General features: G+C 41.4%; 2 protein-coding genes across 5 annotated transcripts in view; both read right to left on the bottom strand.

Moving 5' to 3' along the window:
• The window catches only part of zcchc24 (zinc finger, CCHC domain containing 24), an 87,076-nt gene extending 74,875 nt beyond the window's left edge, over window positions 1-12,201 (bottom strand). For all 4 annotated transcript variants that reach the window (XM_036986783.2, XM_090242293.1, XM_036986774.2 and 1 more), the window contains exon 1: window positions 11,631-12,201. In XM_036986783.2, coding sequence (XP_036842678.1) covers window positions 11,631-11,867 — 237 coding nt within the window. In that variant the 5' untranslated portion in view covers window positions 11,868-12,201. The remainder of the gene's footprint in view (window positions 1-11,630) is intronic.
• Window positions 12,202-17,268: 5,067 nt separating this feature from the next.
• On the bottom strand, window positions 17,269-25,606 carry LOC149985666 (solute carrier family 22 member 7-like). The gene is made up of 4 exons (XM_090242215.1): window positions 25,267-25,606; window positions 24,839-24,947; window positions 24,174-24,386; window positions 17,269-17,659 (listed from the first exon to the last, which is right to left on the bottom strand). Exons 1-4 carry the CDS (start codon window positions 25,553-25,555, stop codon window positions 17,581-17,583), a joined length of 690 nt encoding a protein of 229 aa, XP_090098341.1. The 5' UTR covers window positions 25,556-25,606; the 3' UTR covers window positions 17,269-17,580.
• Between the last annotated feature and the right edge of the window lie 2,313 nt (window positions 25,607-27,919).

Here is a 27,919-nt window from a genome sequence, read left to right as displayed (position 1 = left end):
GTGATCTGTTTGAAGTATTACGGCCATGGGGATGGTTTGTAGCTCATTCTGAGAAGTCGTGCCAGCCAGTGCTGCGTGAGATTGGTACGATCCAGTGTGTCTGCTAAATGCACTCTGAATGTAAATGTTCCATGAGCAAAGTGAAGGAGAAGGACAGAATTACTTTTTAAAACCATTTTCATTCACTATTTCCTCTATTTCAAATACAGTCAACAAATCAGGTGTGTTGGTTCAACCTCTGGTTGTGGTGAGGGACAGGGGTTTTCCCTGAATGTGACATGACCCCAGTAATAGGGCCCAACGTTTTTCTCAAGAAAAACTCCTGGTCCTAGTTACGATGTACACTGTATAGCCCAAACAGTCTACAAACTGAGACATGGGAGAAATCCAAGCTATAGGCTAACAATGTCAGAGTAATGGAAAGTTACTGTGGTCTCTGTGAATGATATCTCTCCTTGGGACACATCCATGCTTAGGGAACGTATGTTATTGTTGATGTCTAATGTTGCATAGCACTGAAATCTTACACTTGGCAACACACTGTAGTAAAGGACGGTCGAAGCCTTTACCTAACCAACCCTGGAGGCAGCTCAACTCTAACCAGCTCCAGCCCCTGTGTGTCTGTGTGTGTCTGTGTGTGTGTGTGTGCGTACGTGTTCATTTACTAGATTCTACCCTGGATAAATCAAATATACGCTTTCTTTCTGTTTTCCATGGCTTTTCATCTGTCATTAATTTGATCCACTAGGCCAAACCCTGCTATAAAAGTAGAGCTGGGACGATAAACCAAAAATGATCCACACCGACCATACCGATCAATTATGGCAGGCATTTTGCTGATATCGTTCATTATGATATGTAGCCTGTGCTAGAGAAATGTGATGTTTGAAATCAAAAAGTTTGCTAATATGGGTGAATGTTAATAATGGGGACAATTGATTTTTACAACAATCAAACTAGCAGTAGTAGTTTAAAGAATAATAAAACAAAACTCTGTTCCCCATTAATGTTATTAACTTTCCACTTTTCGTTATCGCATCAATTCAGGCAATTTATCACAATATGGATGTTTGCCCATATCGCCCAGCTCTACTATAGACTCAGAATACTATAGATAGTGTACATTTTATATACGGCTTTCTGTGCCTAGGGCTATTGCGCTGACCATATTACCGCCACACCGGCCATGAAGGCAGTCAAGTCATGAAGGCAGTCAAATTCCACACGTTTAGTCACGGTAATTAGGCTTCTCCAAGCTCTGATGCTGCTGGTTATTAGTAGCCTACCAAACTTGACATCACTTGGCCTAACTGGCAGACATAAACAGTACATGAGATTCAAGTTTGGGGAAGATCATTTTCACCATAAAAATGCAGCTTTATAATAAAAGCATTACATGCATAATTTTGTTTGAGGTCACTTTCGATATTGGTGTTTCTGCTAATGGAACATTTGCGTTTATAGCCTACTACCATGTGTGCATTGCTGCGCTTATAATGTGAAGAAATAGCCTAATAGTTTATTAACATTTTAAGCTAAATGTTCTGATCTGTTGTGTCAGTCACATTGTGTGAAAAAGTTTTTGTTGATGCTAGTGGTTGTATTTATTTGGAATCTATAGCATCCCACAACTGTCCCAGACTATGTTTGGATTATTTATTTCTTGCACAGAATAGAATAAGTCGATCTTTGTACTATGGGGGATAGTAGATTGACATAGGCTAGTGCTTTTGCTGTTCATTAGGCCTCCTCATCTTGTTGGCTGATGAAAAGTAAATGTGGACAGTTCTTCCAGTATCTTCAATATGCACCTCAGAATTGGATAAGGACTCGCGGAGTTGCGTCTCCGATGTGTCTGTCTTCACTTGTTGCCTGTGAGAAAGACCTGATCACGTGACGGAGAGCCGTGTGAGTGAGAGCCTTGTGAGCAGCACACTCAGGGAGAAGGCACAACGCAGCACTCCGGGACAAAAAGGCATGGATCTTTTTAGGGTACATTACGGCCACAAAGCGGATGCGAAATTTGAGACATTATCAAATTGTGAATGAGAGACTATTGGAGTGTGAACAGCCTGCTCAAAAAACAAAGCAGAGCTCATGCCTTTCAAGCTACTTTTTTCAAATCATCATTAGAGTCTCATCATGCAGCCTTACAATGTATTAAAAATCTAAACATATAGTCCACCGTTTGTAGAACAACTAAAGTTACATTAATAACGCTAAATTAAGCATATAGGTGTATCTATTTCTATGTTAAGCGCTCAACCCAGAAAAGCCTCATTTATATATTTTTTAAAAACTTTGTTCAATTGTATTCTTCATACTATAAAATAACATCAAATAATGCCACGGAATTATAAGAAAATCTTGTCTGCTAAATGAATTAGTGTTTGGCATAGCCACATCAGGACAACTCAGAGTCTGCTATTATTTTCTTCTGAAATAGGCAACATTTTCATCATATCATGTTCCTTTAGACGTGTCCAAAATAAATCATGGATTTATTGATAAGGTGTAGGCTATATTACATGGATTCATTAGACTTTTTAAAGTGGCTTGTAGGCTGTGTGGAAGCCAGGAGATGCTAAATGTGTTTATGTTAATTAACGGTCAATGACTGTGAGGCGACAGATATTTGCTTGACAATCACCAGCTGACGAAATGTTGTGACCGCCACAGCCCTATCTGTGCCCCGATATCAAATCAAATCACTATATAAAGTCATATGACCTATAAAGTCATAGAGCCCCTCGTAGAGCACCTCTCTCACCCTAGGCTGTAAATCCAGCTGTCTTCCCAAAGGAAAGAGACTTCACAGACAACTGCTAATGGTGTGTGTGTTTGTGTGTGTGCGTGCGTGCGTGTATGTGCATGCCTTCATGCATACATGCACACAAGTACACGTGTGTGGGTCTGTGTGTTTGGGCACATACTGTACATGTCCCTGAGTAGTTACATTCCCAAATAGCAACTCCAAAATAACGTCTCCGTTAGGTCGTGTCTCTGTTAGGTCGTGTCTCCGTTAGGTCGTGTCTCCGTTAGGTGGTGTCTCCGTTAGGTGGTGTCTCCGTTAGGTCGTGTCTCCGTTAGGTCGTGTCTCCGTTAGGTGGTGTCTCCGTTAGGTGGTGTCTCCGTTAGGTGGTGTCTCCGTTAGGTCGTGTCTCCGTTAGGTCGTGTCTCCGTTAGGTCGTGTCTCCGTTAGGTCGTGTCTCCGTTAGGTCGTGTCTCCGTTAGGTGGTGTCTCCGTTAGGTGGTGTCTCCGTTAGGTGGTGTCTCCGTTAGGTGGTGTCTCCGTTAGGTGGTGTCTCCGTTAGGTGGTGTCTCCGTTAGGTCGTGTCTCCGTTAGGTCGTGTCTCCGTTAGGTCGTGTCTCCGTTAGGTGGTGTCTCCTTTAGGTTGTGTCTCCGTTAGGTCGTGTCTCCGTTAGGTCGTGTCTCCGTTAGGTCGTGTCTCCGTTAGGTGGTGTCTCCGTTAGGTTGTGTCTCCGTTAGGTGGTGTCTCCGTTAGGTGGTGTCTCCGTTAGGTGGTGTCTCCGTTAGGTGGTGTCTCTGTTAGGTGGTGTCTCGAATGGCATCCTATTCACTCTATAATGCAGTACTTTTGAACAGAGCTCATTTTAGGCAAGAACGAATTTGCACACAACCATTGACTTAATTTAATCTGATTATCTACTCTATTTTTCCAATACAAATACAGCCGAAGTCGGAAGTTTACTTACACTTAGGTTGGAGTCATTAAAACTTGTTTCTCAACCACTTCACACATTTCTTGTTAACAAACTATAATTTTGGCAAGTCGGTTAGGACATCTACTTTGTGCATGACGCAAGTAATTTTTCCAACAATTGTTTACAGACAGATTATTTCACTTATAAAATTCACTGTATCACAATTCCAGTGGGTCAGAATTTACATTCACTAAGTTGACTGTGCCTTTAAACAGCTTGGAAAATTTCAGAAAATTATGACATGGCTTTAGAAGCTTCTGATAGGGGAATTGACATCATTTGAGTCAATTGGAGGTGTACCTGTGGATGTATTTCAAGGCCTATACCTTCAGTGCCTCTTTGCTTGATATCATGGGAAAATCATAAGAAATCAGCCAAGACCTCAGAAAATAATTGTGGACCTCTACAAGTCTGATTCATCCTTGGGAGCAATTTCCAAATGCCTGAAGGTACCACGTTCATCTGTACAAACAATAGTACACAAGTATAAACACCATGGGACCACGCAGCCGTCATACCGCTCAGGAAGGAGATGCGTTCTGTCTCCTAGAGATGAGATACTTTGGCGCGAAAAGTGCAAATCAATCCCAGAACAGCAGCAAAGGACATTGTGAAGATGCTGGAGGAAACAGGTACAAAAGTATTTATATCCACAGTAAAACGAGTCCTACATCGACATTACGTGGAAGGCCGCTCAGCAAGGAAGAAGCCACTGCCCCAAAACCACCATAAAAAAGCCAGTTTTGCAACTGCACATGGGGACAAAGATCGTACTTCTTGGAGAAATGTCCTCTGGTCTGATGAAACAAAAATAGAACTGTTTGTCCATAATGACCATCGTTATGTTTGGAGGAAAAGGGGGGAGGCTTGCAAGCCGAAGAACACCATCCCAACCGTGAAGCAAAGGGGTGGCAGCATCATGTTGTGGGGCTGCTTTGCTGCTGGAGGGACTGGTACACTTCACAAAATAGATGGCATCATGAGGCAGGAAAAGTATGTGGATATATTGAAGCAACATCTCAAGACATCAGTTAAATCTTAGTCGCAAATGGGTCTTCCAAATGGACAATGACCCCAAGCATACTTTCAAAGTTGTGGCAAAATGGCTTAAGGACAACAAAGTCAAGGTATTGGAGTGGCCATCACAAAGCCCTGGCCTCAATACCATAGAAAATGTGTGGGCAGAACTGAAAAAGTGTGTGCAAGCAAGGAGGCCTACAAACCTGACTCAGTTACACCAGCTCTGTCAGGAGGAATGGGACAAAATTCGCCCAATTTATTTTGGGAAGCTTGTGGAAGGCTACACAAAACGTTTTACCCACGTTAAACAATTTAAAGGCAATGCTACCAAATACTAATTTGGGTGTATGTAAACTTCTGACCCACAGGGAATGTGATGAAAGAAATAAAAGCTGAAATAAATCATTCTCTCTACTATTATTCTGACATTTCACATTCTTAAAATAAAGTGGTGATCCTAACTGACCTAAGACAGGGCATTTTTACTAGGATTAAATGTCCGAAATTGTGAAAAACTGAGTTTAAATGTATTTGGCTAAGATGTATGTAAACTTCCCACTTCAACTGTAGGTTAAAGGGGCAATCAGCAGTTGCTACATCCACTGTTGGACTTACCGACATAATAAATGAATGATATGTACCCATTGATTCTTGAAAAATATAACTTATGTCTCATGATTTTAGTTGAACTGTCATACTTGTAAACAAAGTAAAGTAAATAAAAAACAAACACCATATAGCCTCAAAACATTGCTCAAAATATCATTTTGATATCATGGATGGTCTGTACTCACAAAGTTCTGTCTATGATTTGAGAGTGGTTTCATTTCTCCAGCCCCACCACTCAACTTTTTACCGAAACATGGTCAGGTAGTTTCTATTGTTATTATCTCAATACTGGTGATTGCCGCTTTAAGTTATTAGAGTTGCCTACCACTGGATTGCAAGCAAGGAGATCAGGAGCAATACAGTCTCCTGTGCAATATTCAATATTGAGCAGATTCACTAGCCTGGAATCCAGACCAGATTTGTGCCAATATTCCACTCCTTGCCACTCGGTGGGAAATTCCTTATGGAAAAACCACATGAATTTCACATGTGAGCACAAGTGAATTGTTCCAAAAACACGTTTTCATGTGATCACATTTGATCTTACAGTACCTGAAGTTAATGTGATAGCATGTGACAGCATATAAAGCAATATGTGATAACATGAAACTACACATGTGAACACGTGATCACATGTGAAGTGTTCTACAAACACGTTTTTAACATCATTTCTCATCTGAAATCTCACGTGAAATCATGTAGTTTTTCTGTAAGGGATAACAAAATAAATTGAAATACATATTTCATATAGATGTAAAATAAATACTGCCCGCCTCTGTTCACAACCACTTTAACCACACATTTTCCTCACAACAAAACCCCTTTATTTATTTCCACATTTTGATTTGATGAGACAACATCACGTCATCGATGACAAAAACATACACATGACTTATTCCAACAGATCAAGCCTCAGGAGTGGGTTGTTGTACTTGGCGTTGCAGTGAGGTTGAGAAAAACATGGCCAATCTGCTTCAACTGTTTCCAGATTGTGTGTGTGCATGTGTGTGTGCATGTTCATTCAGTTTTTGCAACACTACTCAAGGGGTGATCGTATGACATTACACAATGGGTTTTAATGTATAAAGACCACACATGTTTCAGAGGCCTGGTTTATGTTAAATGGATGCAAAAGTCTCTATAGCTGGGCGATAGGTAGCCTAGCGGTTAAGAGTATTGGCCCAGTAACCGAAAAGTCGCTGGTTCGATGTGCCCTTGAGCAAAGCACAACAAATGAATAATGATCAGCTCCAATTGTCAGCGCATAAAAAGGCTTTCCTACTTTACTTGTAACATTACTGTCCTTCACTTTCCTTGAAAAATATCCTCGAACTTTGTTGCGCTCGTCAGAATTTCCTTGAATTGCTGCTAGGGAAGAATAATGGAAATTGTTGAATCAACGTTGTTTCCACATCATTTCAACCTAAAAATGTCATGTGATGACATTGAATTAATGTGAAAAACGTATTGGATTTGCAAAAAGTCATCAACTTAAGGGAATTTCCTCTTTTTGAACCTAAATTCAATGACAGGGTGACATTTTTTGGTTGTTTCGAAGTTGAATTCACATTAGTTGACCATTCAACCAAATGTAAATCAATACCAGACATTAAACTGATGGCTCTCTAGTCAACCTGTTGGGTTAGTGATAATTTGTGGAGCAGCTCTCTATTGTCAACCTGTTGGGTTAGTGATCAGTAGTAGAGCAGCTCTCTATTCAACCTGTTGGGTTAGTGATCAGTAGTAGAGCAGCTCTCTATTCAACCTGTTTGGGTTAGTAATGAGTAGTAGAGCAGCTCTCTATTCAACCTGTCGGGTTAGTGATCAGTTGTAGAGTGGCTCTCTATTCAACCTGTTGGGTTAGTGATCAGTAGTAGAGCATCTCTCTATTCAATCTGTTGGGTAAATGATCAGTAGTAGAGTGGCTCTCTATTCAACCTGTTTGGGTTAGTGATTAGTTGCAGAGCTGCTCTCCATTGGCCCCTCAGCGTGCCTATTTTCACCTTTCTGTATGTCTAAAGAATCTTCTGAAATATGAACACAAAAATACTGGACATTTTGAACTCTTTTTGTCAAAGTTACAATCATGGTCTTGAATGAGACTACAATTGTTCTGGTCTTTTTCTGGGACCAAATAATCATGCCATTTCTTGTGAACACAGATACAACATTTGTACCAACCCCTTGCAATGAGAGGTTGAGTGTTCAAATCTCATCACAGACAACTTCAGCATTTTAGCTATTTAGCAACTTCTTACTACTTGTGAGCTACTTAGCATATTAGCTAACACTTACTCGGGGATAGCTTTTTTTAACCTTTATTTAACTAGGCAACTTAACTCAGTTAAGAACACATGTTTATTTACTATGACGGCCTACACTGGCCAAACCCAGACGACGCTGGGCCAATTGTGCACCACCCTATGGGACTCCCAATCAAGGCCAGTTGTGATACTGCCTGGATTCAAACCAGGGTGTCTGTGGTGACACCTCTAGCACTGAGATGCAGTGCCTTAGACCGCTGCTCCACTTGGGTCGTTGTCCTGTTGCATCACCCAACTTCTGTTGAGCTTCAATTGGCAGACAGATAGCCTTACATTATCCTGCAAAATGTCTTGATAAACGTGGGAATACATTTTTCAGTCGATGATAGCAAGCTGTCCAGGCCCTGAGCAGCCCCAAACCATGAGGCTCCCTCCACCATACTTTACAGTTGGGATGAGGTTTTGATGTTAGTGTGCTGTGCCTTTTTTTCTCCACTCATAGTGCTGTGTGTTCCTTCCAAACATCTCAACTTTAGTTTAATCTGTCCACAGAATATTTTGCCAGAAGCGCTGTGGAACATCTAGGGGCTCTTTTGAGAACTTCAGACATGCAGCAATGCTTTTTTTTGGACAGTAATGTCTTCTTCCACGGTGTCCTCCCATGGACACCATTCTTGTTTAGTGTTTTACGTATCGGAGACTCGTCAAAAGAAATGTTAGAATGTTCCAGAGATTTCTGTAAGTCTTTAGCTGACATTCTAGGATTCTTCTTAACCTTATTAAGCATTCTGCACGGTGCTCTTGCAGTCATCTTTGCAGGACGGCCACTCTTAGGGAGAGTAGCAACAGTGCTGAACTTTCTCCATTTATAGGCAGTTTATCTTACTGTGGACTGATGAACATCAAGGCTTTAAGAGATACTTTTGTAACCCTATCCAGATTTATGCAAGACAACAATTCTTAATCTTAGGTCTCCTGAGATCTATTTGTTCGAGGCATGGTTCACATCAGGCAATGCTTCTTGTGAATAGAAAACTCAAATTGTATAGGGCAGGGCAGATCTAACCAACATTTCCAAACTTGTCTCATTGATTAGACTCCAGGTTAGCTGACTCCTGACTTCAATTAGCTCCTGGAAAAGTCATTAGCCTAGGGGTTCACATACCGTCACACTCCCTGATCTGTTTCACCTGTCCTTGTGATTGTCTCCTCCCCCTCCAGGTGTGGCTTATTTTCCCCAGTGTATTTATCCCTGTGTTTCCTGTTTCTCTGTGCCAGTTTGTATTGTATGTTCAAGTCAACCGACGTGGTTTTTCCCATGCTCCTGTTTTTCTATTCTCTTCTACTAGTCCTCCCGGTTTTGACCTTTGCTTGTTTTCCGGACTCCATTCCCACCTGCCTGACCATTCTGCCTGCCCTGACCTCGACCGCCTACCATTCTGTACCTCTGGAAGTCTGATCTGGTTTTGACCTTTTGCCTGTCCACGACCATTCTCTTGCCTACCCCTTTTGGATTGTTAATAAACATCTTGGACTCTAATCATCTGTCTCCTGTGTCTGCATCTGGGTCTCGCCTTGTGCCCTTATACATACTTTTTACAACCTACACTGTGAATACTTAAATGATGTATTCAATATTGAAAAATACAATAATACAATCATTTGTGTGTTATTAGTTTAAGCATACTGTGTTTGTCTATTGTTGTGACTAAGATGAATATCAGATCAAATTTGATGACTAATTTAGGCAGAAATCCAGGTAATTCCAAAGGGTTCACATACTTTTTCTTTCCACTGTAGATGTCCCTGCCTACCTCTTTCAGGTAATAACATTCAATGCATTATTAGCCTTATATTTAGGTAATGAATGAAGGGTTATGCATAATAAGCTTCTAACTTATAGCCTATATCTCTTGTGCAATTATGCACGACCTGTGCTCCACTGGCCTCTCTGTAAAAAAGTATCCTTAGCTCTTGGAGTCCCATGCAGGAAAAGCTAGACTAGAATAGCTTGCGGGACATTATTTTGTTTAGCATTTCTTATACCAATAGACTGTTCAAGGAGGGAGGCAAGCTCTTGTTTGTTTAATGTTAAATACAGCAGCCAATAGAACTCAGTGAGATGTGAGATGGCGGTAGCCCATTCATTCTGATCCATAACCATTCATGCCTTGCGAAGAAAAGAAAGCCTTCTGCATCTCTTTCTAGTCTTATATTATTCAAGTATGCAGTTAGAATGATGAAGATAAGGACAACCAAACTTTTTAAATTTAACTGTTGAAAGCGAGGAAGGAATCAGCAACACTAGAGAGAGAAAGAGGAGGTAGGCTAATAACATCAGGGGACATATTATGATTTTTTTTAATCAATTCCGCTAGCCTATAATTGTAACTTTGTAGTCCTCATGTGCTGCACCAGAATGGCATATGTTCTCTCCTGCTTTATCATGGTTTGAACGGGATGCATAATTCCAGTACACATAATACAGTACAGTATTGGATAACCACACAATCATTTGTGATTTTTTGGGGCTTGGCCTCATTAAATGTCTTTAATGTAGGGCTCATAAAATGTATTTAATCAGGCTAAGGTTTCATCAGACTTGAATCTTCGATAAAAGCTCTAGTAAAATCCAGACATAGGCCTATTTATAAGCTTTATAAATGCTTTTGAATGACACTTCGGGTTTTGGCGGGAAATACCGGGACACCCGGGAGAAAAGTGATTTATTCTCAGGATGTAACATTTGTAAAATACCAGGAAAATATTCACCCTAATGCAGACCCAAACCCAGATGCATCCTGCTCATACACACTGGAAACTGGCCTTGCCTTTAAAACAGCCTAAACTGAGTCAGACAATTAAAAAATAATTATATTAATAATTATGTCCATTAAAATAACATAAAATTGATCCGAAATACAGTGTACATATTGTTAATGTTATAAATGACTATTGTAGTTGGAATTTTTTTTTACGGAATATCGACATAGGATTACACAGAGGCCCATTATCAGCAACCATCACTCCTGTGTTCCAATGGCATGTTGTGTTAGCCAATCCAAGTTCATCATTTCAAAAGACTAATTGATCATTAGAAATCCCTTTCGCCATTATGTTAGCACAGCTGAAAACTCTGGTGCTGATTAAAGAAGCAATAAAACTGGCCTTCTTTAGACTAGTTGAGTATCCGGAGCATCAGCATATGTGGGTTCGATTACAGGCTCAAAATGGCCAGAAACAAAGAACTTTCTTCTGAAACTCGTCAGTCTATTCTTCTTCTGAGAAATGAAGACTATTCCATGGGAGAAATTGCCAAGAAACTGAATATCTCGTACAACGCTGTGTACTACTCCCTTCACAGAACAGCGCAAACTGACTCTAACCAGAATAGAAAGAGGAGTGGGAGGCCACGGTGCACAACTGGGCAAGAGGACAAGTACATTAGAGTGTCTAGCTTGACAAACAGATGCCTAACAAGTCCTCAACTGGTAGCTTCATTAAATAGTACCCACAAAACACCAGTCTCAAAGTCAACAGTGTAGAGGCCGACTCTGGGATGCTGGCCTTCTAGGCAGACTTCCTCTGTCCAGTGTCTGTGTTCTTTTGCCCACTAATCAATTAGGCCTACCTGCCATAGTTTAGTAATAATTCTTATGTTATGCTAAACTTGTGCATGTTGAATTCTCTAAACTTTCTTGCTGTTAGAATAGGCTCTGGTGGAATCAGATATTGCCCTAATAGGTCTGAAAAGTTAATGAGCACGTCTTTATATTGTCGATATACGAAATATCCATGGCAGTTATGAGTAGGCTACCAGAATACCCAATGTTGCACACACACACACCATCAAACATTTTACAAAACAGCGCTCAACATACGATGGGATATATGCAAATACAAACAGATCGTAGCCTATATACGCTATTTAGTTAACGTTGGCAATAACATAATGGTAATATAATTCCATAATAGGGTAAACAATTACAGACAGAACGATGCGTCTCTAACCTCATTCCGCTGGAGCTGAAAAAAGTTGTTGAGATAGTTGGAGTTTAGGGACGAGCTCAGGTCCGCCGCAGGAGTCTTGCAGTAGTTCAGCTCCGGGTGGGAAGAGTTGGGTTCGGGTCTAAAGGCGTCAAAAGCGCTGGTCTGGTGAGTGTCTTGCAAAGAGAGGTATACCCAATTCAGTAGCTGTGCAGGCTGGTACACGGAGGCACTGGTGTCTATGGCAGACATCAAGCTCATCTTTCAAATGGGTACACTCGCTCTTCCACCGCAGCTATGTTTTTGGATTGCTTTCAATTTTGAGAATCCTGCTCACTGTCGCTCACTCTCTCTTTCTAAACTTCAACGGATTCGCCGTTTTCTTTTTCCCACCGGGCCGTGGCAATCGTTTCTTGTTCCTCTTCCCGTAAGAACCCTATATCATCCTCGTGCTGGGAGCCTAGTCCCAGATTTTACGCGGTTACGCAAAAGTCATTGCTCTAACATGTCAGTATAAAACGTTTTCAGCCGCTACTCACGGCCCGTTATCTCCCTTTATTTGCAGTGGGGCAGCCACCCCAGAGCCTCATTGGATATGCAACGCACACTGGGGTGCGTCATGACGCACGCCGGCGAATCAGGGTTTTAATTCACTAGGCTATACACAAAACTTTTTTTTTTTTATAAATCTCTCTCTCTCTACGTTGATGACCTGATACCTATTGAATCTCTGAGAGTTTACTGTTGACTTTTGACATTGTGAAAATATATATATTTTTAAATGTATCAAAGCAATAAAGTTAGGTTTTGAATTAATGTTAATACTTTTTTAGGCCTACCTTTTCCTTCAGATGATTTGTTGCCTGGTTCATTATTTCATATTTAACCAGAAACTTCATTGGTTTATAGGCCTACTGATGAATATTAATTGATGCAAATGAGTTGCTGAGATGTTGTATGTAGTCTAGGCCTTTACACCCTTCTCGCTTTGCACGCACACCTGTCTGTGCTTCAAACCTGTCTGTTAGCTATTCAGCCCCGCAGCCCCGCAAAACGGGCGCAGTGCTACCACAGACTGGAAGTAGTGGAAAGGGGGGGGGGGGGGGGGACTTCTAACAACTGGATTTAATAGTTTCTTGTGCATGGCTCAGTGATGTAAGGGATGCATTTTTCATAAGAATTGTCTACCGACTATGGATATACCTCCCAACTGACTATGGATATACCTCCCAACTGACTATGGATATACCTTCCAACTGACTATGGATATACCTCCCAACTGACTATGGATATACCTTCCAACTGACTATGGATATACCTCCCAACCTCTATACCTCCCAACACATTCTGCGAAACAGGTACAGTAATTTCATTGTGAATGATTCAGAACACATTCACTATGGAATGCGATTATACCTTGACTATACCTTGGATTACATGTGAGGTCAAAAAAAGAAGAAGAGATTATTTAGAAACTGTGAAAGATAAACATTGGGTTTAATAGCTTATGCTTGGTGTTGTGTCACTCCGGTCACACTCACCCCAATTAGGCCTAATCCTAGGGAAGAAGGGGTAAACAAATGGTTGTGTTTATTCAGCTATAGACAGAGGTGAGATTCCCAGGCTTCTGCCAACATTTGCTCTCCATCCCCCCACGATTGTGTACCTGCCTTGGAACCTTAAGCTTGAAGCCTACTAGTTGAGTGTTCTGAGCTAGAGTTCTACCCCAAGCCGTTTTATACACGATCATGTTCTGAACAGGTATCCCACAGCATAGGAATACAGCTTTGTGTGGCTAGATTTGTTTTGTTACTGGCTTTCAATTATCCTGTTTGACTGTTCATCTGATCAAGGTCTAACAGGCTAGAGAAAATATCTGTGATAAAAAAAATCAACTGTTGAGTAATACAATTGGAAGAAATTATAGGCCTACTGATAGACCTACTGCGAGACAACAGTGGCACTAACGAGTTATATTAATAACAAAAATGATGATGAAGCTGCTGTAAGTGTTAACACAATACAGCATAAGCACATTTGATCAAATAATTTGTGATGAATAAATAGCCAAAATAGTTCAAGGAAAACCAATAAATTCACACTGCCTTAAAGAGCTTGTCTTACGTTATTCCCATTCATGGCAAAACCTCCCCCTGACAACAGTTGCACATCCTCTCACTCCCTCTTGTGGTGTCACTGGGGATAAACTGCAGTTAGGCCGAACTCAATTTCCTCTATTGGCCCTTATTCTTGAGCGGCAGAGGAGCTGTAAAGAAAAATACTGGAGGATCATAGTATAAGACAGGGAGACAAAACCATAGAATTAGGAATTAGAACGCTAGAATGGACGTGAATCTCCTCCGACCACGCAGCCGTCATACCATTTAAGAAGGAGATGTGTTCTGTCTCCTAGAGATGAAGGTACTTTGGTGCGAAAAGTGAAAATCAATCCCAGAACAACAGCAAAGGACCTTGTGAAGATGCTGGAGGAAACAGCTACAAAAGTATCTGTATCCACAGTAAAACGAGTCCTATATCGGCATAACATGAAAGGCCTTTCAGCAAGGAAGAAGCCACTGCTCCAAAACCGCCATAAAAAAGCCAGACTACGGTTTGCAACTGCACATGGGGGACAAAGATCGTACTTCTTGGAGAAATGTCCTCTGGTCTGATGAAACAAAAATAGAACTGTTTGGCCATAATGACCATCGTTATGTTTGGAGGAAAAAGGGGGAGGCTTGCAAGCTGAAGAACCACATCCCAACCGTGACGCACGTGGGTGGCAGCTTCATGTTGTGGGGGTGCTTTGCTGCTGGAGGGACTGGTGCACTTCACAAAATAGATGGCATCATGAGGCAGGAAAATGATGTGGATATATTGAAGCAACATCTCAAGACATCAGTCAAAGTTAAAGCTTGGTCGCAAATGGATCTTCCAAATGGACAATGACCCCAAGCATACTTCCAAAGTTGTGGCAAAATGGCTTAAGGACATCAAAGTCAAGGTATTGGAGTGGCCATCACAAAACCCTGACCTCAATCCCATAGAAAATGTGTGGGCAGAACTGAAAAGCATGTGCAAGCAAGGAGGCCTACAAACCTGACTCAGTTACACCAGCTTTGTCAGGAGGAATGGGACAAAATTCACCCAGCTTATTGTGGGAAGCTTGTGGAAGGCTACCCAAAACGTTTGACCCAAGTTAATCAATTTAAAGGCAATGCTACCAAATACTAATTCAGTGTATGTTAACTTCTGACCCCCAGGGAATGTGATGAAAGAAATAAAAGCTGAAATAAATCATTCTCTCTACTATTATTCTGACATTTCACATTCTTAAAATAAAGTGGTGATCCTAACTGACCTAAAACAGGGAATTTTTACTAGGATTAAATGTCAGGAACTGTGAAAAACTGAGTTTAAATGTATTTGGTGTATGTAAACTTCCGACTTCAACAGTATATGCAATCACACCCAAAGGTTATGAGTTCAAATCTTATCACAGACAACTTTAGCACTTTAGCTTATTAGCAACTTTTTAACTACTTACTACTTTTAGGCACCTTACAACTACTTAGCATGTTAGCTAATCCTTCTCCGAACTCTAACCATAACCTTAACCCTTTTAGCTAACCCTTACCCTAAACTTAACCCTTTAACCTAACTCCTGAATTTAAACCTAACCTTAATCCTAACCCCTAACTTCTACCCTAGCTAATGTTTGCAAGCTAACTAACGGTAGTCACCTAGCCACCTAGCGACCTAGCTAGAATTCGTAACATATCATAAGTTTTGCAAATTCTTAAGATATTGGAAATTTTACAAATTCGTAACATATAATACGAATTGTAATTCGTAACACATCAAATACGAAACTCCCATCAGCCCTCTCCCTCCTCCATATCCATCAACTTTTTTTTAAACTTCTAGCTTCATTTTATGAATCCTGTCATGAGGTTGTAATGATTTTCCTCAGATGTGCTTGTTAATTGGAGGATTCCTGAAATCAGAAGGGAATAAACTGGAAAACCAAGGAATTTATTAAACGTTTCTGGATTTTGTAACCCTATATAGAATACAGATCAAAACCACAGATATCGGGAAACAAAGATATATAATCTTAATTTGAACCAGTTTGCTGTAGCAGGAAAATAATCCTGCAACAGGAAATGTGAATTATTATGTGGATTATAATTAATGCACATTTTTGTAGGGGTTGATACATTTTTTCGTAAAGGGAAATCAAGTCTGAAATTTCAGTGGGAAATTACAAACTTCAGCAGCCTTTTAAAACCTCAAATGCAATACAAGTTTTACATTTCCGGCATTGCAGGAATGTTCTCCTGCAACAGGGTGATCAAACTGTGACCAACACCTACGACCAGAGTTGTTTGTTGTTTCTCTGTTATATTATGTTGTAGTCTACTGTGTGGTTTAAATGTGGGAGTTAATGTCTTGTAAAAATGTATTAGAACCACATTAAAGCTACAGTTTGGGATTTGGGAAGCTATTCAATGGTTATTTCAATTATTTATATATATTTACCCATTGGTTTTTGAAGAATCCAACTTTTAAATGACTTATAAGGTTAGCACAACTGTCTGTCTTTATCATAATCCAAAATATATGGTGCTATTACTGCATTACAATTCTGTAAATAAACAATGTATAACCACAAACCATGGTTTTTATCTGAGGGTCTGTCTGTCGACTCCATCTCCCTAGTGTGAGCTGAGCATCTGAGTCTAGTACTAAGACCCTATGGCTAAATGTGGTGCATGACAACTCTGCAGTCATTTATCTGTTTGTAATGATTACTATGTTCCAGCAGAGGGCCACAGCTCAGCGATGATTAAGTATATTGGGTGAAAACGAGTTCATATACAGAATAATAGTCTGTCTGCCACTGAGGGAGACATGTTTACACCAACAGCAGCAGGAAGAGAGTTAGAAACAGGGATGTCTAAGTAGATAATGGGCAGCCAGCAGTAAAGTCATTCTCTTTGGTGCCTTGGTCCTTGACACATTTACACTCAGACACATAACCACACATGGCTCCTCATCTCTTACTGTCACTCTCCCTCCTCTTTCTCACCTCTTTAGCAGACTATGGTACCCACCTTTGAGAAACACAAAATGAAGAAACAGACATAGGGGCCCTGTTCACTTATAAGAGAATAGCCCTGCCTGAGACATGTACGCCGAATTGTCTCCCTTGGAACAAAACAAATGTATCTTGGTTCTAATAGATCAAATGACATTTAAGGAGAATATCACAGTTTTTATCCCCTTCACTTTGTGTTTCAGGAAATGCTCCATCAGCACTATTCACCTATGTTCTCCTACCCTTGTATATATGCCCAAATATACAGTAGGTTTAAAATCATTTGAAAGTTGTTAGCTGAAGAGGTTTTTAAAGATGTTCTGCTTGTCCTTGTTTGATCCAGCATTGCACTCATAGTGTTTGTAATATTGTGTAGAGCTCTTGTTGAGTGAGAAACACTCCTGGCTGTATGAACATGTCTGCCTCCCCACTGAAGATGACATCAGGGTTCAATTCCTGACTCCAGCCTTTCTCCACCCTGTCTACTTACCCATCTCTTTCTACAACTTTCTACTGAAGTATCAACATTATGAAACAAACCAGTGTTGGAAACCTGTGTCCGTGCAATATATAAATATTTATTGAATGTGAATACTGATGTAGCCTATAGTTTGAACGTGAAGTCACTTCAAATACTGTATATCAACCACAGAGACAAGAGATTGGCTACAGAACCTACAAGGTGCATGCTACACGTTCCACTGGAATTGGTTTATTACAGAAGCAATGGTAGAATTACAAACTCAGCATGCTATAGCCACTCTGTACAACAGTTCTGAAGTCAGAAATATCATACTCTTGGAACAGTTTGAAACTTGTGTACAGTATGTGGCCCTAAACAATAACACCTATGCAGTTCATTAAATGTCTCAGTCACTGATCCAGCTCATTATTTTTCTGTGACTTCAGCAGGACCTCAGTTTTCTCCAGCGGTGAGACAAAGATGGGATTTCTGGAGAGAGAAGGACAATTTTTTATTTATGTACATACCAGTCAAAAGTTTGGACACACCTACTCATGCAAGGGTTTCTCTTTATTTTTACTATTTTCTACATTGTTGAATAATAGTGGAGACATCAAAGCTATGAAATAACACATGAGTAACCCAAAAAGTGTTAAACAAATAAAAATAGATTTTCTATTTGAGATTCTTCAAAGTAGCCACCCTTTGCCTTGATGACAGCTTTGCACACTCTTAACAATCTCTCAACCAGCTTCACCTGGAATGCTTTTCCAACCAGTCTTGAAGGAGTTCCCACATATGCTGAGCACTTGTTGGCTGTTTTTCCCTCAATCTGTTGTCCAACTCATCTCAAACCATCTCAATTGGGTTGAGGTCAGGTGATTGTGGAGGCCAGGTAATCTAATGCAGCACTCCATCACTCTCCTTCTTGGTCAAATAACACTTACACAGCCTAGAGGTGTGTTAGGTCATTGTCCTATTGAAAAACAAATTATAGTCCCACTAAGAGCAAACCAGATGGAATGGTGGATCGCTACAGAATACTGTGGTAGCCATGCTGATTGTGTGCCTTGAATTCTAAATAAATCACAGGCGGTGTCACCAGCGAAGCACCCCCACACCATCACACCTTCTCGTCCATGCTTCATGGTGGGAACCACACATGCGGACATCATCCGTTCACCTACTCTGCGTCTCACAAAGAAAATTTGGACTCATCAGACGAAAGGACAGACTTCCACCAGTCTAATGACCATTGTTAGTGTTTCATCTTATTGGTGTCCTTTAGTAGTGGTTTCTTTGCAGCAATTCGACCATGAAGGCCTGATTCACACAGTCTCCTCTGAACAGTTGATGTTGAGATGTGTCTGTTACTTGAGCTCTGTGAAGCCTTTATTTGGGCTGACATTTCTGAGTCTGGTAACTCTAATGAACTTATCCTCTGCCTTAGAGGTAACTCTGGGTCTTCCTTTCCTGTGGAGGTCCTCAAGAGACAGCTTCATCATAGCGCTTGATGGTTTTTGCGACTGCACTTGAAGAATCTTTCAAAGTTGTTGAAATTTTACGTATTGACTGACCTTCATGTCTTAAAGTATTGATGGATTGTCGTTTCTCTTTGCTTATTTGAGCTGTTCTTGTCATAATATGGACTTGGTCTTTTACCAAATAGGGCTATCTTCTGTATACCACCTGTGGTCATCAGCGAAATGGGACACACCTGGGCTCTGGTGTGTCCCGGGGATAAATACACCTTTCCCCCATTCATTGAAGAGACTCTCCACCCTCTGGGGAGCCAGGCCCAGCCAATCAGAATGAGTTTTTCCCCACAAAAGGGCTTTATTACATACCGAAATACACCTCAGTTTCATCAGCTGTCCGAGTGGCTGGTCTCAGACGATACAGCAGGTGAAGAAAACAGGACCCACCGGTCCTGGGCTGGCGTGGTTATACGTGTTCTGCAGTTGTGAGGCTGGTTGGACGTATTGCCAAAGACAAATGAATATTCAATTCTCTGTCATCAGCTCTGGTGGACATTCCTGCAGTCAGCATGTAAATTGCACGCTCCCTCAAAACTTGAGACATCTGTGGTATGTGTGTGACAAAACTGCACATTTTAGAGTGGCCTTTTATTGTCCCCAGCACAAGGTGCACCTGTGTAATGATCGTGCTGTTTAATCAGCTTGTTGATATGCCACACCTGTCAGGTGGATGGATTATCTTGGCAATTTGATTATCTAGGGTCAATTTGTTATATTTGGAGTACTTCTCCTGTCCTATCCGGTGTCCTGTGTGAATTTAAGTATGCTCTCTCTAATTCTCTCTTTCTCTCTTTCTTTCTCTCTCTCAGAGGACCTGATCCCTAGGACCATGCCTCAGGACTACCTGACATGATGACTCCTTGCTGTCCCCAGTCGACCTGGCCGTGCTGCTGCTCCAGTTTCAACTGTTCTGATTGTGATTATTATTATTTGACCATGCTGGTCATTTATGAACATTTGAACATCTTGGCCATGTTCTGTTATAATCTCCACCCGGCACAGCCAGAAGAGGACTGGCCACCCCACATAGCATGGTTCCTCTCTAGGTTTCTTCCTAGGTTTTGGCCTTTCTATGGAGTTTTTCCTAGCCACCGTGCTTCTACACCTGCATTGCTTGCTGTTTGGGGTTTTAGGCTGGGTTTCTGTACAGCACTTTGAGATGTCAGCTGATGTACAAAGGGCTATATAAATACATTTGATTTGATTTGATTTAGACTGTATGTTAACTCAGCAAAAAAAGAAACTTCCCTTTTTCAGGACCCTGTCTTTCAAAGATAATTTATAAAAACCAAAATAACTACACAGATCTTCATTGTAAAGTGTTTAAACACTGTTTCCCATGCTTTTTCAATTAACTATAAACAATTAATGAACATGCACCTGTGGAACGGTCGTTAAGACACTAGTAGCTTACAGACGGTAGGAAATTAAGGTCACAGTTATGAAATCGTAGGACACTGAAGAGGCCTTTCTACTGACTCTGAAAAACACCAAAATAAAGATGCCCAGGGTCCCTGCTCATCTGTGTGAACGTGCCTTAGGCATGCTGCAAGGAGGCATGAGGACTGCAGAGGTGGCCAGGGCAATACATTGCAATGTTGGTACTGTGAGAGGGTCTGTCATGGTCTGGAGTGGTGTGTTACAGCATCATCGGACTGAGCTTGTTGTCATTGCAGGCAATCTCAACGCTGTGCATTACAGGGAAGACATCCTCCTCCCTCATGTGGTACCCTTCCTGCAGGCTCATCCTGACATTACCCTCCAGCATGACAATGCCACCAGCCATACTGCTCGTTCTGTGCAGGATTTCCTGCAAGACAGGAATGTCAGTGTCCTGACATGGCCAGTGAAGAGCCTGGATCTCAATCCCATTGAGCACATCTGGGACCTGTTGGATCGGAGGGTGAGGGTTAGGGCCATTCCCCCCAGAAATGTCCGGGAACTTGCAGATGCCTTGGTGGAAGTGTGGGGTGACATCTCACAGCAAGAACTGGCAAATCTTAATGCAGCTGGTGGCCACACCAGATGCTGACTGTTACTTTTGATTTCAACCCCCCTCCCCTTTTTTCAGGGTCACATTATTCAATTTCTGTAAGTCACATGTCTGTGGAACTTGTTCAGTTTATGTCTCAGTTGTTGAATCTTGTTCTGTTCATACAAATATTTACACATGTTAAGTTTTCTGTAAATAAACACAGTTGACAGTGAGAGGACGTTTCTTTTTTTGTTGAGTTTATGTATGTATCAAGGTGACATCTAAATGGTTATCAATATTACTTATTTCTTGTGTAGGCTACAATCCTACTTGAAATAAAATCATGTGAGAGATAAAAATTTCCACTTATCTACCACCGGCAACAAGACTATGATATCCAGTAGGAAGCACTTCAAGTCAGCTGGCACAACACTGGAGCACTGACTGCCTGCTTAAAGCCAATTCATGCTTGATCTGAAAATGTGGTCGGAGGCTCCGTATGAAGGGTGTGACACAATTCTGGAGCTTCCAGAGGCATGCTGTGGCCAAATTGAGCTCTGTAGCGCATCTCCGTGCGCCTCCCAAATTGTGTAACAATGTGGAGGGCCCCATATAGCTCCGTATTGACATGATTGTTTGGTGGGAGGTCCTGTATAAACACTAACTCACTTCCTCTACAACTTCCTTCACAACAGCTCTGCTCTGCTCAGCGAAGCTCAAGAAGTATAAATGCCCTGACTTCTGCAGAGGACGTACAATGCTGTATGGCAACTGCAGAAGTCAGATTTACCATGCAGAGCCTTTTAATATCGACTCGTAGTGCAGCCCAATCAGCCACGCAAACAGTCTTGAGTGACAACAAAGCTGCCCAATTAGCTGATTCTCTTTTCATACGCCCACTCCTTTCAACATATCCACTCACGCATACTCCTGTCACCATATTGGGGTGACGCTACCCATACTCCTGTTGCCATATTGAGCTGCAGCTACCCATACTCCTGTTGCCATATTGAGCTGCAGCTACCCATACTCCTGTTGCCATAATGGGGTGAAGCTACCCATACTCCTGTTGCCATAATGGGGTGAAGCTACCCATACTCCTGTTGCCATATTGAGCTGCAGCTACCCATACTCCTGTTGCCATATTGAGCTGTAGCTACCCATACTCCTGTCGCCATATTGGGGTGAAGCTACCCATACTCCTGTTGCCATATTGGGGTGAAGCTACCCACACTCCTGTTGCCATATTGAGCTGCAGCTACCCATACTCCTGTTGCCATATTGAGCTGTAGCTACCCATACTCCTGTCGCCATATTGGGGTGAAGCTACCCATACTCCTGTTGCCATATTGGGGTGAAGCTACCCATACTCCTGTTGCCATATTAGGGTGAAGCTACCATTACTCCTGTTGCTATATTAGGGTGAAGCTACCCATACTCCTGTTGCCATATTAGGGTGAAGCTACCCTTACTCCTGTTGCTATATTAGGGTGAAGCTACCCATAGTCCTGTTGCCATATTAGGGTGAAGCTACCCTTACTCCTGTTGCTATATTAGGGTGAAGCTACCCTTACTCCTGTTGCCATATTAGGGTGAAGCTACCCTTACTCCTGTTGCCATATTGGGCTGCAGCTACCCATATTTGCATGGGTAGCTGCAATAAAACGCACAGGGCTGAGCTGTTTTGTACTGGATTGCATGGTTTAGTCCTGCTCTATGCAACTGTAGGCCTAAACTTGTCAGCTATTGTGTTCATTGATTAATTGCAGTTAATCATTTTGGATGGAAAAAGTCTAGGTAACAAATGGGCTATAAATACCACTGTTTACCCTGGCTAGAGGGACAGGGTGCATAGAAGGCTAGACTATGCAGTTGCTGTTGTTAGTAGCCTACAGTTGATCAGACTGAAAAATATGATATTTTTCATACAATAAAACATGTCAGATTGCTAATGTTTAGGTGTAGGGTGCTACATTTATGGAATAGTTTTTGCTTGTGTCTGTCAGGAGTGATGTGTTATCACACTTGTTTAACAAATTCCGGAGGAAAGCAGAGAGCGCGCCTTGAGCTTTGTGCTTGTGCCCGTCTTGCACGACTTACGATTTCCGTGAATCTGATTGGTCAAGACATGCAAAGAGCCTGCAACAGCACTTTGATGTAAGGGACAGAGAAATTGAGTTGACAAATTGGTCTAAAGAACAACCCTATGCCTGTCTTTTTAATGCATCAATATATTTTATAAAACTAAATCAAACTGATAGAAAAGTGCTGTTGCAAATCCCTTGCAAAAAAAGATTGCAGTTTTGAAACTGCAGTAAAAGTGCAGTAACTTCATTCAACTATGGTATTTTGGACGCAGTATTTGCAGAATAACTGCAGTTATACTGCACTCTGACTGCAAGGGATGCCGCCTCATACCATCTTTTCCTGACGGCCCTGGTAGACAGTGGTGTAAAGTAACTAAGTACAAATACTTTGAAGTACGAACGTTGTACATACTATTTCAATTTGTTGACTACTTTTACTTTTACTCCCCTATTTCCATAGAAAGCATGTACTTTTTACTCCCATATATTTTCCCTGACACCTAAAAGTACTCGTTACATTTAGAATGCTTGGACAAGAAAATGGTCCAATTCAAGCACTTATCATGAGAACATGTGGTCATCCAGTTTCAACTGTTCACCCGACGTGCTACCTGTCCCTGCTGTTTTGATAGAGATACTGTGAATGATCGGCTATGAAAAGCCAACTGACATTTACTCCTGAGGTGCTGACCTGTTGCACCCTCTACAACCACTGTGGTTATTATTTTTTGACCCTGCTGGTCATCTATGAACATTTGAACATCTTGGCCATGTTCTGTTATAATCTCCACCCGGCACAGCCAGAAGAGGACTGGCCACCCCTCATAGCCTGGTTCCTCTCTAGGTTTCTTCTTAGGTTTTGGCCTTTCTAGGGAGTTTTTCCTAGCCCCCGTGCTTCTACTCCTGCATTGCTTGCTGTTTGGGGTTATAGGCTGGGTTTCTGTACCACACTTTGTGACATCAGTTGATTTAAGAAGGGCTTTATAAATACATTTGATTGATTGATTGCTCCCTGCTGCCTCTGATCTGGCAGACTTACTAAACACAAATGCTTTGTTTGTAATTGATGTATGAGAATTATTGTTCCCCTGGCTATCCGTAAATAAATCAAAAACAAGAAAATCGTGCCATCTGTTTTGCTTAATATAAGGAATTTGAAATTATTTATTGAAATTACGTTTACTTTGGATACTTAAGTATATTTAAAAACAAACACTTTTAGACTTTTACCCAAGTAGTATTTTATTGGGTAAATATCACTTTTACTTGAGTCATTTTCTGTTAAGATATCTTTACTTTTACTCAAGTATGACCATTTGGTACTTTTTCCACTACTGCTGGTATATACTGTAACAGCGGGTTACAAATTACACTGACAATCTTTGTGAAGTCGGCTGGGTTACCTTTTTTTTGTTTGTTCAATATCCTCAATGGTCTCTGGCAGCCTTGCATTGTGGGTTTCTGGGAGAAGGAAGGCCACCAGACCAGAAAGAATGGACACACAACAGATGATGACTTCAGGGAGGGGCTTCCACACGTCCTCCAATAGAATGATGAGGGGTGCTATGGACACGCCCAACCGAGCCATGAAGTTATTGTAACCCAACCCATTTTGTCTGTTAGGGGGAAAATGTTGATAGTGAGACTCAGAAAACTACTGCTGAGACTGAAGCTGTCCTAATATGGACACCGTACATTGCATTCCACAGGTCTCCCTTAAAAAATAGGTATTTTGACCTCAATGGGACAACATGGTAAAATAAAGGTAACATTTATTTTATTTTTGTTAGTAATTTTTGTTATGCGCCTGAGCAACTCTCACAGCTCCCCTGACGCACTCTTTGCTGATAAATACTTTGTTGAGGGAAAATGTACTTGATACGATTGTGATGTGTTGTTGTCTCACCTAGCTATCTTAAGATGAATGCACTAATTGTCAGTCGCTCTAGCTAAGAGCGTCTGCTAAATTACTAAAATGTCAATGTAAAATGTTAAATAAAGCATGCTTCAGTTTGAAGAAATTAACTCTAATAGTGTTTCAATGTGAAAATGCTCCGGTAAATCTGACCTCACGACCGTAGGGTAGAGTTCAGCCGTATACAAGATGACAGTGGTGAAGGAGGCCTCTGATAGGCCTTTCCCAAGCACAGCGACGATGGTGCGAACATGCCACTGACCTGAACAGAGGAACAAAACAACAGATCCTGAGGATAAGACTGTCATCTCTCAAACACTGATGAAAAAAAGGCAAAATAATAAACATTCCTTTACTGTCCAATTTACTCCACATAATCATCTAGGTATTCATTTTGGGTTGCACTTTATTATAAACGTTCATAAGCATTTATAACCTTTTATACAATATTAATACATATATATTTCTTTATTCATATAATTTCTTTGCATATAGGCATTATAAGCATTATAATTCATAATTAATATACAACCTTTATGATCATTTATAAAGCAATAATAATGGCCTATTTATGTAGTCACCTTTGGGCACAAAGATGTTGATGGCGATGCAGGTTCCCGTTAGCAGAAGAGTGCCTGCCTGGCAGTGTTTCCGACCAATGGTATCGAGACAGAAGTAGACGACCATCTTGGCGGGCACCTCGATGGCAGAGTAGATAAAGTGGGTGAGGTAGACATTCAGGCCAAACCCTGTAATGTTTAAACTGATCCCATAGTATGTTGAGGCCACCCCATACCTGTGAGGAGAGAACACAATGAGATCTACGTTGTGTTTGTCATAAGTTGCACCTCTGTCACTCGGTCGCATCATGCCATTGTTATGAACGTTCTCAAGCCGCCCTCTATAGCAGTGCCCTAAAGTCATGATAAGCCCAGTCATTCTGGGAGGCTAATGACTGTTTAGTCTAAATTACACTATCGTGACTGGAAATATGATGACATTACCAAAGTAGTCAATGAGGTATACATTATGTTTGACTTGATAAAGATAAAAGATAACTCACAGACACATAAGGACACTTTCTACAGAAAAGGATTAATCAAGAGCTCTATCCAATCAGATCTGCTTTCGCCGACATCCGCATTGCAGGGGTGTCAGAGGTGGAACTGCGTTAGACCTGTCAAATCCACAAGTGGCTTCCGGCATTATACCTAAAGCGGACATTGCCATTGGCTGCCTTAACAGAAATCCCATGCAGCCTTGTTTACAAGTTCAAACACTGGAATGTGAGATGTAATTTACACTTGATAAAAATCTTCATTACTTAGTGTTATAATTTTTCCACTTGAGCATAATTATTTCCATATAGCCTACACTTTCTTGTTCTAATCTTCTAACGTGAGTGGGGCGGTTGTGGCTTCGTGACAATCATTGCAAGGGCAGCTACTCACGATTTTACATCACTAAAACTAGTCCACCTCTGACTCTGCCAAAACATCAGCTATGCAGGTGTGTGCTATCACTGGTTAATGTTTGATCTAATTGAATCTAGGCCTAAAACTAGTCCTGTATTAAGAAGCACTTTCAATGGAGATTCTTCATTGGTTTGTGTACTGTATGGGCCGCAAACCAGTCTATGCAGTACCGGTCCATACAGTCCAAACCAGTCCATACAGCCCAAACCAGTCTATACAGCCCCAAACCAGTCTATACAGTACCGGTCTATATAGCCCAACCAGTCCATACAGTCCAAACCAGTTCAAACCAGTCCATACAGCCCCAAACCAGTCTATACAGTACCAGTCCATACAGCCCAAACCAGTCTATACAGCCCCAAACCAGTCTATACAGTACCGGTCTATATAGCCCAACCAGTCCATACAGTCCAAACCAGTTCAAACCAGTCCATACAGCCCCAAACCAGTCTATACAGTACCGGTCCATACAGCCCAAATCAGTCTATACAGTACTGCAAACCAGTTCATACAGCCCCAAACCAGTCCATACAGCCCCAAACCAGTCCATACAGTACATACAAATAGACACAAAGCTGTGTAATGATTTGTGACAGATATGAGACCAGGGGTATACCCAATTCAGTAGCTGTGCAGGCTGGTACACGGAGGCACTGGTGTCTATGGCAGACATCAAGCTCATCTTTCAAATGGGTACACTCGCTCTTCCACCGCAGCTATGTTTTTGGATTGCTTTCAATTTTGAGAATCCTGCTCACTGTCGCTCACTCTCTCTTTCTAAACTTCAACGGATTCGCCGTTTCCTTTTTCCCACCGGGAAATCGTTTCTTGTTCCTCTTCCCGTAAGAACCCTATATCATCCTCGTGCTGGGAGCCTAGTCCCAGATTTTACGCGGTTACGCAAAAGTCATTGCTCTAACATGTCAGTATAAAACGTTTTCAGCCGCTACTCACGGCCCGTTATCTCCCTTTATTTGCAGTGGGGCAGCCACCCCAGAGCCTCATTGGATATGCAACGCACACTGGGGTGCGTCATGACGCACGCCGGCGAATCAGGGTTTTAATTCACTAGGCTATACACAAAACGTTTTTTTTTATTTTTATAAATCTCTCTCTCTCTACGTTGATGACCTGATACCTATTGAATCTCTGAGAGTTTACTGTTGACTTTTGACATTGTGAAAATATATTTTTAAATGTATCAAAGCAATAAAGTTAGGTTTTGAATTAATGTTAATACTTTTTTAGGCCTACCTTTTCCTTCAGATGATTTGTTGCCTGGTTCATTATTTCATATTTAACCAGAAACTTCATTGGTTTATAGGCCTACTGATGAATATTAATTGATGCAAATGAGTTGCTGAGATTTTGTATGTAGTCTAGGCCTTTACACCCTTCTGGCTTTGCACGCACACCTGTCTGTGCTTCAAACCTGTCTGTTAGCTATTCAGCCCCGCAGCCCCGCAAAACGGGCGCAGTGCTACCACAGACTGGAAGTAGTGGAAAGGGGGGGGGGGGGACTTCTAACAACTGGATTTAATAGTTTCTTGTGCATGGCTCAGTGATGTGATGCATTTTTCATAAGAATTGTCTACCGACTATGGATATACCTCCCAACTGACTATGGATATACCTCCCAACTGACTATGGATATACCTTCCAACTGACTATGGATATACCTCCCAACTGACTATGGATATACCTTCCAACTGACTATGGATATACCTCCCAACTGACTATGGATATACCTTCCAACTGA

Source organism: Oncorhynchus mykiss, chromosome 1, assembly GCF_057628025.1.
Source record: "Oncorhynchus mykiss isolate SJ-2025 chromosome 1, ASM5762802v1, whole genome shotgun sequence".
Lineage (NCBI taxonomy): Eukaryota > Metazoa > Chordata > Actinopteri > Salmoniformes > Salmonidae > Oncorhynchus > Oncorhynchus mykiss.
Note: the sequence above shows the minus strand (reverse complement) of the source record. Positions and strands in the feature narration are given on the sequence as shown.